At 43.2% G+C, this 14,765-nt stretch overlaps 2 protein-coding genes and 1 pseudogene across 5 annotated transcripts in view; 1 reads left to right on the top strand and 2 right to left on the bottom strand.

The window, feature by feature from the left end:
• The window catches only part of ANP32E (acidic nuclear phosphoprotein 32 family member E), a 16,968-nt gene extending 14,296 nt beyond the window's left edge, over positions 1 to 2,672 (bottom strand). For 2 of the 4 annotated variants that reach the window (XM_032397091.1, XM_032397094.1), the window contains exon 1: positions 2,225 to 2,672. In XM_032397091.1, the coding sequence (XP_032252982.1) occupies positions 2,225 to 2,278 (54 nt within the window). In that variant the 5' untranslated portion in view covers positions 2,279 to 2,672. The other 2 variants (XM_032397092.1, XM_032397093.1) reach the window with 2 other exon arrangements.
• A 5,342-nt stretch (positions 2,673 to 8,014) lies between these two features.
• LOC116627363 (60S ribosomal protein L17-like) lies at positions 8,015 to 8,576 on the top strand. The gene has a single exon (XM_032397129.1). It carries the CDS (start codon positions 8,022 to 8,024, stop codon positions 8,574 to 8,576), a length of 555 nt encoding a protein of 184 aa, XP_032253020.1. The 5' UTR covers positions 8,015 to 8,021.
• A 1,069-nt stretch (positions 8,577 to 9,645) lies between these two features.
• LOC116627318 lies at positions 9,646 to 10,053 on the bottom strand (annotated as a pseudogene).
• Positions 10,054 to 14,765: the final 4,712 nt, after the last annotated feature.

Here is a 14,765-nt window from a genome sequence, read left to right as displayed (position 1 = left end):
GGGGGGGGGGGGGGGGGGGGGGGGGGGGGGGGGGGGGGGGCGGGCTGCATCCTCCTATTAGGTCAGAGCTGTAGAACAAAACTTGCTGGTGTGCACCTAAAAGGACTTAATCTAAGGGGGAGACAGGAGACCCTGGATCTCTACTCCCAATGCAAAAATATGTCTGAGGAATTTTGAGGGCTAAAAACTTAACAACAAGGAATGCCACCTTCTCTACCTGAATATGACTTTGAAATAATTATTTGAGAGACCAGAGAAGGCCTATGGTCTCCTGTTTAGAGGTAAGGAAGCCAAGGCCCAAAGGGTAAGAATAAGAATGACTTGGCTAGGGTCATCCAGTTAGTATGACAGAGCTGTGCCTCCACTCTCAATCTTCTGACTCCTAGTCCAGCTGAGCGGAGGAGAACGCCGGTATTTGGCGTCAGAAAACCAGTTCTTCCACTTGAGTAAATAACTTCACTGCCCTGGGACTCGGTTTGCTAATTTGGATTCTACAACAATACAATCCACCTTACAAGTCTGTCGAAGGAGAAAAGTAAATGATAAACACAATAAGTGTTTTGTAAACTGTAAAGAGCTATACAAATATAAGAGACCGTTATTACACCATAGGGGAGGAAGGAGAGGCTGCAAAAAGGCAACCTCTGGCACCCCCCAAAATTGGAAAGGAAACTACTACTGGTAGGGTAGGTAAACGAAAGAGGGTAAAGGGGAGCAAATCTACTTTTCCAACCCAAGACATACAAAAGCATTCTAAATGTGTGCTCCTGAGAGGCAGTTTTTAAAGTTTGATTTTGTTTTCCTGAAGCCCCCAAAGAGTGGGCCCTAGAAAACTCCCAGATCTCTCTGGGATGATAGTAGCGACTGTTTCCTTCTCCTTGCGCTTTGCTAATTTCAGGGATACATAAAGAAAACAAAGTACATAAAGACCTTGGGTTCCCACTCCGCACGCCGCCACAGCCCCCCACACAGACCCTACTCATCTTCTGCGCTGGTTTGCACAGGCACCACCCCCGCCCCTGCTGAAAACAACTACATCCCTTATATTCCACTTCGAGTGTTTATTTCAATTAACACAATTAACAAGACTCTTGACGCTTTCCCCTGCGGTCTGAAGTGCGAGGTTCCTCGCTGGCCACCCGCCGCGCTCTCGCGACCAGCCGCTCCGACCCACGGAAAACCCCACAGGCGGCGGGGACTCCTCAAGAGAAAGACGAGTCGCCTCCCGGCCCGGGTTCCCAGCCCCTCCGCCCCGGGCGGGAAGGGCTGGGGGAAGCCGAGAAGGCGCCCTCGAAAAGGAGGCGGAAACGCCTCCCGTCCGACCCCCGAAAAGTTGACCGCGACCAGCCTCACGTGGCCCCTCCCAAGGCCGTCTCTTTAACTACGGCGACAGCAGCAAGAGCGCATCATTTAGTTTCGCCGAATCCATCTTTAAAGCACAAAACTACTACGACCGATTTGTTGAGTTTTGTGAAACCTTCTCCAGGGATCAAATTCGGAGTTGCGGCCACTACGATACGACACGCCGAATATCGTCACACCGCGGGGGGACGAAGAGGATTACGCCTCGCGTCCCCTCCCCACCTCCGGTCTCTGCGACGACTCCCAAAACTTACCCGCGGCGGGGGAAGCGACCGCTGACCCAGATTCCGCCCGGCGGCGGTCGGCGCGCGCCGCTTCCCGGGGGAGTGGGCGCCGCCGGCCGCGGGCGGTCCTCAGACTCCGCCAGGGACCCCAGCCCGCGCCCGGCGCGACGTCACACACCCACGGCCTCGAGCCCGGGGACACCCCCCCAAAAAAGAAAGAGTTGGCAGCACTGCAGAAAAGTTGGACTAACTTCTCAGGCGACGATGGCTGCGGCAGGGGCAAGTGGGACTGGGGGGTCGCGCCCACGCCGCCGGCCCCTGGGAGGAGGAGGGAACCAAGCGGCGGAGCGGCCCCCAGCACTCCGCTTCCCGCCCCCACCAGGCCTGGACTCCCGACTCGAAGAGAGCCTAAAGAGGCTAAGCCCCCAGGCACACAAAAACGCCCCTAGAAACTTAAACCCTTCGCCATTTTAAGTAGATTTTAATGATTTAACACTTAAAATTAAATATCCCCCCCAACCCTAACCCCAGCTGGGGGTTAATTCATTACCCCTCCCCACACACCCACCCGACCCCCAGAAACCCGATCCTCTGAATACAGGTCTGGTGGGGAAGGGGAGGGGGCTGAGTCATCTCACCTCCTCCGGGGCTCTGTTCCTTAACTCCAGGTTAATCCTCTTTTTCATCTCCATGTCCTCCTCCTGCTCTTCTGCTACTACTCCCTTCCCTTACCCTTTCCTGCCTTTCCCACTACCCCCAACCCTTAAATTTTAAAAGATTTGGAAATGAATGAAAAGAAAAGCAAATATAAACGCCCACCACCTCCAGATAGGTGTGGGGGAGAAAGAAGAGAATAGCAAATGGAGTCCAAGGAGTTGGGACTCTAACTCGGCTGCCCCCACCTCCTTGTCCACACACTCGCGCGCACTCACACGCACACACACACGCACGCGCGCACACACGCGCACACACGCGCACACACACACACGCGCGCGCGCGCACACACACACACACACACACACACACACCGCAGTTCCTTCCCCTTCAATGGCTGCTCTGAGACTGAGCCTCCATGACACGGCACCGCCAACCCCCTGGCCTACACTCCACCCACCTTCCGAATGTATTGGTTAATTCTTTAGCATCACACTGTTTCATTGGGCTGCATTAACGTCCATCAGTCTTCAGGGTGGACCTGAACCAGAAGCGCTGTGTCTATTGGCTACGACCAAGCGCGCAGTTAACTCCGATAGGTCCGGGAGGGTGTTCGTCCTGGGGAAAAGATTTTGAATCCCAGTAGCCCCCCGCCTTTTCTTTGTGTGGTTGGCGCGCTTTCCCTAGGCGTTCGGACGGTTTTGATACCTGCTGGATTTGTTTTTTGTTTTGCTTTGTTTTTAGTGTGAAAGGGAGGGAGAAAGCATCCTTCTTATGTACCCAGGTTGCAGGACTCATAATCTGGCACACAAACACGCGCCGGCTCTTGGCTGTTTTAAAGCACCTTGCGGCCAAGGTGCACATGAGCTTTCGTGGCACTGCCCGGCTGGGGATAGGCTTCTGGTGCAGAACCAGATGCGAGATAAAGATAGTATTTTAACTTCCGACATGAAGGACTGAACGTTTTTGAAAACAGTTGGGTGAATTATGTAAGTTAGGCACCTTTAAACAAAACTAGCCTGGAGGAATTGTTACTGAGGTAATTGTTGCTGTAATAAACACCAAGACCTGGGAGGAAAAACAGTGCTGGGCTAGTGAAAATCAGACATCAATTCGCATAGAAATGGTACTGCAATGCCTCTCCTTTCTAATTTCCCTTTGGTCGGTTTCCATGGATACCTGTAGGTTAAATGTGCTTTTAAAAGTCTATGAATGTGAGATATAAAAGAGCGGGATAAGAATGATCTTTTTTTTTTTTTTTAATTTTGTCTTGAGAGTCTAACTTCTTAGTTCTTGCTTAAATTTGTCCTTTCAATCCCTTACACCATTCTCCGGATAAATGCCCAAAGAAATTCCAAATGATTTGGGGAAGAAAGTGGGTGAATTAGTCCAACCCCTCTCAGAGCGGAGTGCTTGTTTGCTATGTTTTCAGTTTCTCCGGTTAGAGACCGTAGGGTTTCAAACAGACTCAACACTTTGCCACTATCCCTCCTCCTCCCACACAGAGACACACAACTCCTCAATTAGGCTTACGTTTAAAATGTAAATATTTGGTAGTTAGCATGTTAAATACTTTAAAGGAAAACAAAATAGTGATTGTCTTCTGGATAAGTGTTTCCTTTGAGTTCTTGAAAAGGAAATTTTGTGAAGATGAAAACAGGGGGAGAGGGAGAGCTTTTGGTATAAAATGACATCTCTGCAGGGCAATTTGGTGTTAGTTAAGTTTGTTTTAACACGGGCTAAAGGAAGCCAGGATGATATGAAAACAACCAAAACAGATTGAGGAAGAGTTAAAAAAAAAAAAAAAAAAAAAAAAGGATAAAAAGAAACCTGAAAGCACATTTTAGTACCAGCTTGGGAAGAAGTGCTGTGGTCTCATCCCACCAGCCACTGGAACTCTGGAATGGAATCCCAAAGAGAGTTCGGGAAGGAGATTCAGATTTAGGAGTCATGCACACATGAATGATAGTTGAGGCTATGAGAAAAAAAATAAGATGCCCATAGAGAATATATTTAATAAGGCTATCAGGCAAAGGGGAGAAAAATGTGATTGAGGGGAAAGAGGAGAGAGGGATTGTCTACCAAAGTAGTCGAAAAAACTGAGGAACAGGTAGAAAAGAATGAAGTGAATCCGGGGGCAGAAATGTATGGAAGCCAAAGAGTTTCAAGGAAGAGATGATTATTGAAGTTAAATGGTAGGACTTTATCAGAATACATTAGACAGAATGGGAGAGTATGTTGGAAACAATGAATGTGAGGACAGGCCATGAATTCATTTTACCCTTGGATAATAGCTTCACAAAGCACACTGTAGTAAGCAGAGACAGAGATCCACCAAACTGAACCTTCCCCTCATACCCTTGGTCTCCACCCTCATGTCATCTCTCATGTGCCCTACCTCAATACCTTGAAACCTACCTCTTTCTAGTCTTAATCAAGAAGCCAGGATAAGAGGCTGGGGGAAGAAAGATTCTCCAGAGGGCTGGTGCTTGGAAAGAAAGGTGCCTGGGAAGAGGTTGGATGAAGAATATTACGAGGCTAGTAGGTGGGTGTATGCAGCTAAATGAAGGATGAAAAAATAAAATAGAGTCAGGAGAAAAGCCAAACTCATGAACTAGAACATGTTTTAAGCTGAAGTAATGAGGCAGAGTTTTTTTTAAATGGTAGAATGAAAAGTGAGGTTAACTTATCAGGAGGTGGATGAAAGCAAAGGAGCAAGGAAAGGAATGAATGAGAGGGTGGCTCAGAACACTCCTCTAATCCACCAAGAAGAAGCATGCATCAGGATATTATTTAACTCAATATGCCTTTAATGTTCAAAAGCTAGACTCATCTTCTGCTGCTGAATATCTTCTGTTGTCCCTCCAGATCCACTCTTCACCCTTCTCCACCCTGCTCTGTGACTCAAAACCCACAGAGTCCTATGACTTCCTGGGTTTGGTCCATAGGAGAGAGCACTGGTAGGAGATCAGAAGTCTGGAGGACTGTAAGGATGGAGTATTTATTCCCCAACTTCCTCATGCCAAGCCGTGACAAGAAGGCTGAGTCCCTCTACCAAAAGCTGCAGATCCTGTGGTGACCACCATGATGTACCATCCAGATTTTCCTTCAGGAATGAAGGACTTATGCCCCCTGGAATCTTTTTTTTTTTTTTTTTAAGTTTTTATTTATTTATTTGTCAGAGAGAGAGAGAGAAAGAGCACACGCAAGGGGAGCAGCAGGGAGAGGCGGAAGCAGGATTCCCCACTGAACAAGAAGCCTGATGCAGGGCTCAATCCCAGGACCCTAGGATCATGACCTGAGCCAAAGGCAGACACTTAACCGCCAGGTGTCCCTTATTCCCCCTGGAATCTTGAGTAAATAAAGCATGATTGTTATTTTAAACTACTCAGTTTTTTTTTTAAAGATTTTATTTATTTATTTGAGAGAGAAAGAATGAGAGAGAGCACATGAGAGGGGGGAGGGTCAGAGGGAGAAGCAGACTCCCTGCTCCGCGGGAAGCCTGCTTCTCCCTCTCCCACTCACCCTGCTTGTGTTCCTTCTCTCTCTGTGTCTCTCTCTGTCAAATAAATAAAATCTTAAAAAAAAAAAAAAAGAGCAATAGATAACTAAACAAGGTATACCCAAGGTCCTAAGATTAGTAATTTGTAAAAATGAATCTCAAATCCAGTTCCTGTGATCAAAGTCAAAATCTTTTTCCAAAGGGGACCATTATAATCCTGTTTAATTCATGAATGCACAGAATGTTCTGCTCCCTGAAATATTCTTACTCCCTACTGATGCCCAAAATGCCATAGATAGATATTTGATATTATGACCCCTGTTGAGATACAAAGACTCCAGGATAACTAATAAGTAAACTTGATTATTCTATTAAACCTTAGTTGGAGATATTTATCAGACTTGAGAAAAGATTTTGATTGACACCAATACTATAAAATAATTGAACTACCCTACATCTTCCAGGAATGAATGAGAGGGTGGCTCAGAACACTCCAATTCAATTTTTCCAATTCTATTCTTTCTCTAATTTGAGATCCTTTTCACTTTAGGGATTGTTAGTAAATGCAGAAGTAGGAAGCATACACATTATTACAGTACATTTTTTATTATTGCTATGTAAAAAACAGATTTGGTGGAATAGCTGCAAAAATTTAAAATTTGTGGTTGAGATTTTCCAGTTTGAGTCACCTCTTTATATGTTAACATCGTGCAACCTAGTTTTAACATTAACCAAAGTCAAACAAAATTAGAAGAGTAAGTCTCCCAGAAATAAATCCATATCGCAATAGCAAATACAAATGATTTAGAGATTTTGCAATCTAAGAATTATTGCATCACTGCATTCTCCCAGTAGCACAAGTAACAAATAGTTGTCTTAAAAGAAATTTGTAACCTTGGTAACAAAATTACTTCCAAAAAACTAACTTGAAACTTCTTTTTAAGAGGCAGAGAATTTGGGGCACCTGGGTGGCTCAGTCGGTTAAGCATCTGCCTTCGGCTCATGTCATGATCCCAGGACCCTGGGATCAAGCCCCACATCAGGGAGCCTGCTTCTCCCTCTTCCTCTGATCCTTCTCCTGGCTTGTGCTCTCTCTCTCTGTCTCAGATAAATAAAGAAAATCTTAAAAAAATATATAAAAGATCATGTATTTGTGAAAGTAAAAGAAAATAGTGCTATTAAAAAAACATTCATGGGGCACCGGGGTGGCTTGGTTGGATAGGCGTCTGCCTTCAGCTCAGGCCAAGATCTCCAGGTCCTGGGATTGAGTTCCGCATCAGGCTCCCTGCTCAGCGGGGAGTTTGCTCCTTCCTCTCCTTCTCCCTCTGCTTGTCTCCCCCCTCCCCATCTCATGCTCTCACTCTCAAATAAATAAATAAAATCTTAAAAAAAAAAAAAAGGAGGGTGCCTGGGTAGCTCAGTCCGTTAGGCGTCTGCCTTTGGCTCAGGTCATGATCCCGGGGTCCTGGGATCAAGTCCTGCGACGGGCTCCTTGCTCAGAAGGGAACTTGCAACTCCCTCTCCCTCTGCCTGCCCCTCTCTCTGCTTGTACTTTCTGTCTCTGTCAAATAAAAAAAAAAAAAAAAAAAGAACATTCATGGAAGAAAGAGCTTATGAAAATTAAAAATATGAATGCAGAAATTAATAATTCAATAGGGGTAACAGATAAAGTTGAGCAAATCTCCCTGAAAATAGAATAATAAGCAAAAAGATGTGGGAGACTGGCTGGCTCAGTCAGTAGAGCATGCAACTCTTGATCTTGAGGTGATGAGTTCAAGCCCCAATTGGGTGCAGAGATTACTTAAAATAAATAAATAAATAAATAAGAAGTAAAAAGATGGAAAATAGAAGGAAAAAGTTGGGAATATTAAAGACCAGTCTAGAAGGTTCAACATACAATTAATAGGAGTTTCAGAAGAGAACATATAAAACAAAATTATCAAAGAAAAATGTGAGAAAACATCCCAGAGCTGAAGTGCATAAACTTTTAGGCAAATGAGCCCACTGAGTGGTCTTCCAAGAAATAAAAAAGACCTACAGCATGAGGGGCGCCTAGGTGGCTCAGACGGTTAAGCGTCTACCTTCGGCTCAGGTCATGATCCCAGGGTCCTGGGATCAAGCCCCACATCGGGCTCCCTGCTCCGCAGGAGGCCTGCTTCTCCCTCTGCCTGCCGCTCCCCCTGCTTGTACTCTCTCTTTCTCTCTGTCAAAAAAAATAAAATCTTAAAAAAAAAAAAAAGACCGCTCTTCCCCTAAGCGGCCTGAGGTGACCTCTGAAAATGGTTCGCTATTCGCTTGACCCAGAAAACCCTACAAAATCATGTAAATCAAGAGGTTCAAATCTTCGTGTTCACTTTAAGAACACACGTGAAACTACCCAGGCCATCAAGGGTCTGCATATACGAAAAGCCACCAAGTATCTGAAAGACATCACTTTACAGAAGCAGTGTGTGCCATTCCGTCGCTACAGTGGTGGAGTTGGTAGGTGTGCCCGGGCCAAACAGTGGGGCTGGACACAGGGTCGGTGGCCCAAGAAGAGTGCTGAATTTTTATTGCACATGCTTAAAAATGCAGAGAGAAATGCTGAACTTAAGGGTTTAGATGTTGATTCTCTGGTCATTGAGCACATCCAGGTGAACAAAGCCCCCAAGATGAGGCATAGAAAGTACAGGGCTCATGGTCAGATTAACCCATACATGAGCTCTCCCTGCCACATTGAGATGATCCTTACTGAAAAAGAGCAGATTGTTCCTAAATCAGAAGAGAAGTTTGCACAGAAGAAAAAGATATCCCAGAAGAAACTGAAGAAACAAAAACTTATGGCCCGGGAGTAAATTCTGCAGAATAAATGCAAATAAAAATAAAAAGAGAAAAAAAAAAAAGACCTACACCACGATACATTATCATGAAATAATAGAACATCTAGGGTAAAAGAAATATACTAAAACTTCCTGAGAGAAGAGAAGTCAGTCTAACTTCAGAACTGAAGGACAGAGAGTTCCACGAGGAATATTCCTTTAAAGAAATGTTATGACCAGTTACCTGATACATTTGAATATGAGAGAGGAGTTACATTTTCAACAGTGAGTTTAGAGATGAATAAGCAACTATAAAACAAAAGCAAGGGGAGGAGGCAGGGGGATGTCATTATCAATTCAAGGGAAATTAAAAGTTGTACAAGAAAAGACATATACACTGCTTGGCTTAGCTGTGGGTAAATATTGATGATTTTCTAAATGCTGATTCCGCTAAAATTATGATTCAATAATTAATCACCAGGGAAACGCAAATCAAAACCACAATGAGATATCTCACACCTCTCAGAATGGCTAGAATCAAAAAGACAAGAAATAAAAAGTGTTGGGGAGGATATGGAGAAAAAGTAATCCTCATGAACCGTTGGTGGGAATGCAAATTGATGCAGCCACTGTGGAAAAGAGTATGGAGTTTTTCAAAAAATTAAAAATCGAATTACCATATTATCTGGTAATCCCACTATTGGGTATCTACCCAATGAAAACAGAAACACTAATTCAAAAAGATATATGCACCCATATGTTTATTGCAGCATTATTTACAATAGCCAAGATATGAAAGCAACCCAAGTGTTCATCCATGGATAAAGAAGTTGTGGTATATGTGGTATATAACACAATGGAATATTCTTTATCCATAAAAAAGAATGAGATCTTGCCATATGCAACAACATGGATGGACCTGGAGGGTATAATGCTAAATGAAATGTCAGACAGAAAAGGACAAATACCATATGATTTCACTCATATGTGGAATTTAAGAAACAAAACAAATGAACAAATGAAGAAGAGACCAAAAAACAGACTTTTGGGGGGGTTCCAAAGTTTTATTCAAGAACTTATATAAAATATTCCAGATAAATGAGTTTTAATCCTCACCTTCCTCCTCTTTCTCATCCTGGTAAATCTGGAAGTAACAATTCATAACTGCTGTTGGCAACTATGCACAACCAGTGACGTAGATTATTCTTCAAATATTTTTCGGTGAGATATTTCAAACGCCTTTTGGAAAAAGGCACCTCAAAAGGTACAGTAATCTTGCTCTTACTCCTTTCAATGGTTGCAACCCCTCCACCGAGATTCCCAGCTTTTCTATTCACTTTGAATCTCTCTTGAAGAAACCGCTCAAAAGGGGCTGCATCCGTGATTCCATCTTCTACAGGGTGGCTGCGGTCAAGGATAAATTTCAGAGCTTGCTTCTTTTTTTGCCCCCCTTCACCACAAGGTTTTTCACGGGTGTCAGGGTGGCAATGGAGGCGGAAAGGGAAGTGGGCATACTATTCACAGGCAAAGAGCCCGCCAAGAAAACCAGAGGTTTGGGGTTTTTTGGGTTTTTTTTAAAGATTTTATTTATTTATTTGACAGAAAGAGAGAGCACAAGCAGGGGGAGCGGCAGAGGGAGAGGGAGAAGCAGCCTCCCTGCTGAGCAAGGAGCCCGACATGGGGCTCGAGGTGGGGCTCGATCCCAGAACCCCGGGATCATGACCTGAGCCGAAGGAAGACGCTTAACCGACTGAGCCACCCAGGCGCCCCAAAAACAGAGTTTTAAATACAGAGAACAAAGTGATGGTTTCCAGAGGGGAGATGGGTGGAGGGATCGGTGAAATAGGTGAAGGGGATTAATAATACACTTACCCTGATGAGCACTGAGCAATGTACAGAATTACTGAATCACGGTATTGTACACCTGAAACTAGCATAACGCTATTATGTTAATTATACTTCAATAAAAAATATAATAACTATATCAGGAGGATAGGATAGAAATATGTGTTGGGGAGTAACACATGATGAGGTTAATCCTCATCTTTTGTAGTTGGAAGTTAAAAGATAATAATATCTGGGGCTCAGTCGGTTAAGCATGGACTCTTCATCTCAGTTCAGGTCTTGATCTCAGGGTGTGAGTTCAGGCCCCACATTGGGCTCCACGATGGCCATGGAGCCTACTTAAAAAAGGGGGGGGGATGCCTGGGTGGTTCTGACAGTTAAGCATCTGCCTTCAGTCAGGTCATGATCCCAGGATCCTGGGATCAAGCCCCGCATTGGGCTCCCTGCTCAGCGGGGAGCCTGCTTCTCCCTCTCCCTCTGCCTGCCACTTCCCCTGCTTGTGCTCTCTCTCTCTCAAATAAATAAACAAAAATCTTTTTTAAAAAATAAGAAAAATAAATATTTAAAAAAGTTTTTAAAGATATTATCTGAAACTGAAAAATCAAGAAATAGCAGTATAAACATGTTTTTGAAAATTTGGAGTTCTAGGGGCACCTGGGTGGCTCAGTCAATAAAGCATCTGCCTTCTGCTCAGGTCATGATCCCAGGATCCTGGGATGGAGCCCCACATCAGGCTCCCAGCCTGCTTTTCCCTCTCCTCCCCATTTGTGCTGTCTCTCTCTCTCAAATAAATAAAAATAAAATCTTTTTTTCTAAAAAGAAAGAAAATTTGGAGTTCTAGACTGCAAGCAACCATTAAAAAGTTGCAGTGATTGAGAAAGTACAAGTTGGATATGGGGAGAATAGAGTGATATGACTTTTAACAATCTCTTTGGCCTTTTACACTATGTACCTGTACTGCATTGATAAAAATCAAAATTAAATTTAAAAATTAATATGAGGTAGTGGCACCTGGGTGGCTCAGTCAGTTAAGTGTTCGACTCTTGATTTCAGCTCAGGTCATGAACTCATGGTTGTGAGATTGAGCCCTGCACTGGGCTCTGAGCTGGGCATGGAGCCTGCTTAAGATTCTCTCTCTCCCTCTCCCTCTGCCCCTCCCCCCTCCTTCCCTCTCTAAAAATAACAACAACAACAATAATAATAATATGTAGCTAACAACTGACTTGTGGATCTTCTACAAAGACAAGAAAATATATTGAGTGTTTTAGCTGTCTTTAAGCCAACATTTGCTTTTCTTATTCTGTAGTAAAAGATAAGAATATACATATATTTTGTTATAGAGAAGTTTAGCATGCCAAATCCAAACTCACTGTTACAAGATAGAGAGCTTATTCAATGCACAATGCCTTTTGATGGGATTTTGGTATATTCTTCTGCCATGTGTTTGAATAAGTATGTTTCCCTGTTTATTTCTTTTTTTTTTTTAAAAGATTTTATTTATTTATTTGAGAGAGAATGAGAGAGAGAGAGCACAAGAGGGGGAGAGCGGGAGAGGGAGAAGCAGACTCCCCACTGAGCAGGGAGCCCGACGCGGGACTCGATCTCGGGACTCCAGGATCATGACCTGAGCCGAAGGCAGTCGCTTAACCAACTGAGCCACCCAGGCGCCCTCCCTGTTTATTTCTTAATACAGCCTGGATTTTTGCCAAGGCTGTGTTTGGGTTTCCATTTAACTTCAGTTCAATCATGTCAACAGCTTCCACAAATACCAAAAACAAAGTCTTAGTAACCCAAGAATTTAATGCAATCCTACTGAAATATATTGAAATTTGATAGAAGCTGGGTGATTGGTGCAATGTGGTCCATTTAATTCAGGTTTTCTCCTGCTTGGTTATTTCAGCTGCTTTAACAAGCAGTATTTTGCATTAGTATAAATTATTTTGGGGGGCGCCTGGGTGGCTCAGTCGTTAAGCGTCTGCCTTCGGCTCAGGTCATGATCCCAGGATCCTGGGATCGAGTCCCACATCGGGCTCCCTGCTCGGTGGGAGGCCTGCTTCTCCCTCTCCCACTCCCCCTGCTTACATTCCCTCTCTCACTGTGTCTCTCTCTGTCAAATAAATAAATAAAATCTTTAAAAAAATAATAATAATAATAATAAATTATTTTGGTGATATTATTTCTTACAAAATGGTGGGTTTACTTTCTTTTTTTTAATTTATTTTATTATGTTATGTTAATTACCATACATTACATCATTAGTTTTTGATGTAGTGTTCCATGATTCATTGTTTGCATATAACACCCAGTGCTCCATTCAATACCTGCCCTCTTTAATACCCATCACCAGGCTAACCCATCCCCCCACCCCCTCCCCTCTAGAACCCTCAATTTGTTTCTCAGAGCCCATAGTCTCTCATGGTTCATCTCGCCCTCCGATTTCCCCCTCTTCATTTTTCCCCTCCTACTAGTTTCTTTTTTTTTTTTTTTTAACATATAATGTATTATTTGTTTCAGAGGTACAGGTCTGTGATTCATCAGTCTTACAGAATTCACCATGCTCACCATAGCACATACCCTCCCCAATGCCCATCACCCAGCCACCCCATCCCTCCCACCCCCCACCACTCCGGCAACCCTCAGTTTGTTTCCTGAGATTAAGAATTCCTCATATCAGTGAGATCATACGATACATGTCCTTTTCTGATTGAATTATTTTGCTTAGCATAATACCTAGTTCCATCGACGTCATTGCAAATGGCAAGATTTCGGGCTTTTTGATGGCTACGTAATATTCCATTGTATATATATATATACCACATATTTTCTATCCATTTATCTGTTGATGGACATGTTGGCTCTTTCCATAGTTTGGCTATTGTGGACATTGCTGCTATAAACATTGGGGTGCACGTACCCCTTCAGATCACTACATTTGTATCTTTGGGGTAAATATCCAATAGTGCGATTGCTGGGTCATATGGTAGCTCTATTTTCAACTTTTTGAGGAACCCCCATACTGTTTTCCAGAGTGGCTGCACCAGCTTGCATTCAGCGGGTTTACTTTCAATATGTGTCTTTTTATTGTTTTGTTTTTGTGCCTTTTTTTGTTTCGTCTTCGTTGTTTCAATGTGTCTTTGAAGAGCTTGCTACACTCACTAATGTAGACTTTACTCACCTTTAAACCAAAATTTCCTCCAATTGAACATATCTCTCACTTTATACTGAAAATCCATGAAAAGATGGGATTTGTTGTACAAAAATTTAACCATGATACAGGTGAATTTTATTTCTGTGAAATAGCTAAAAGGTCATGAGAGAGAAAAATACTAAATTTTTGCCTAGTCCTGGAACACCAATTGTAGGGTCCTTTGTCCATCTCTCCAGAGAAAGAAGGAAAGAGTGACAACTCATGTATGTATGTGTGGAGGAGTATAACCTTTATAGAGGGCAATATTACAATAAATATAGCAAAAAAAACCCCAAAAAGGTGCACACCCCAAATTAAAAAGAAATACCGCAACACATGTATTAGGGTGGCTACTTTGTTGTTGTTTTATTTTGCTTTATGTATCTACATATACCTATATATGTGTGTGTGAATGTACATGTATATATATAACTCTGACAATGCCAAAGGCTGGAGCAACTGGAGCCCTCACACATTGCTGGTGGGAATGAACAACAGTACAACCACTATGACAGACAGTTTGGTTGTTTCTTACAAAGTTAAACATACACTTACCATACAACCCAGCACAGGGTGTTCACTCCCACTACTACTCCTACTCAAGAACAATAAAAAAGTAGGTTCATTCAAAAACTCTTACCCAAATGTTTATAGTGGTTTGATTCTTGGTTGCGAAAAACTAGAAACAACCCACATGTTCTTCAACTGGTAAGTGGATAAACAGTGGTACATCCATAGAGTGGAAAAACTCAGCAATAAAATGCAACAAATTTCTGATATGCAACAACATGAATGAATGCTAAGTGAAAGAAGCCAGACTCAAAAGTCTACATACTGTATAATTTAATATATAAGACATTCTGGGAAAGGCAAAATTATAGGGTCAGAAAACAGATCAGTAGTTACTTAAGGATGAGTGTGGGAAGAGAAGCTGACTACAAAGGGCACAAGGGAATTATGGTGCGGCAGGGTTCTGTATCTTGATTATGATGGTGGTTACGTGAATGTATGCATTTGTCAAAACACACAGAACTGTACACTAACAAGGATGAATTTTACTGTATATAAGTTACACCTTCATAAACCTGACTTTTTAAAAGGATTGGGGGCGCCTGGGTGGTGCAGTTGGTTAAGCACCCGACTCTTGGCTTCTGCTCAGGTCCTGATCTCAGGGTCGTGAGATCGAGCCCTGC

The sequence above is a fragment of the Phoca vitulina genome, unplaced genomic scaffold (genome assembly GCF_004348235.1).
Source record: "Phoca vitulina isolate PV1807 unplaced genomic scaffold, GSC_HSeal_1.0 scaffold96, whole genome shotgun sequence".
Classification (NCBI taxonomy): domain Eukaryota; kingdom Metazoa; phylum Chordata; class Mammalia; order Carnivora; family Phocidae; genus Phoca; species Phoca vitulina.
Note: the sequence above shows the minus strand (reverse complement) of the source record. Positions and strands in the feature narration are given on the sequence as shown.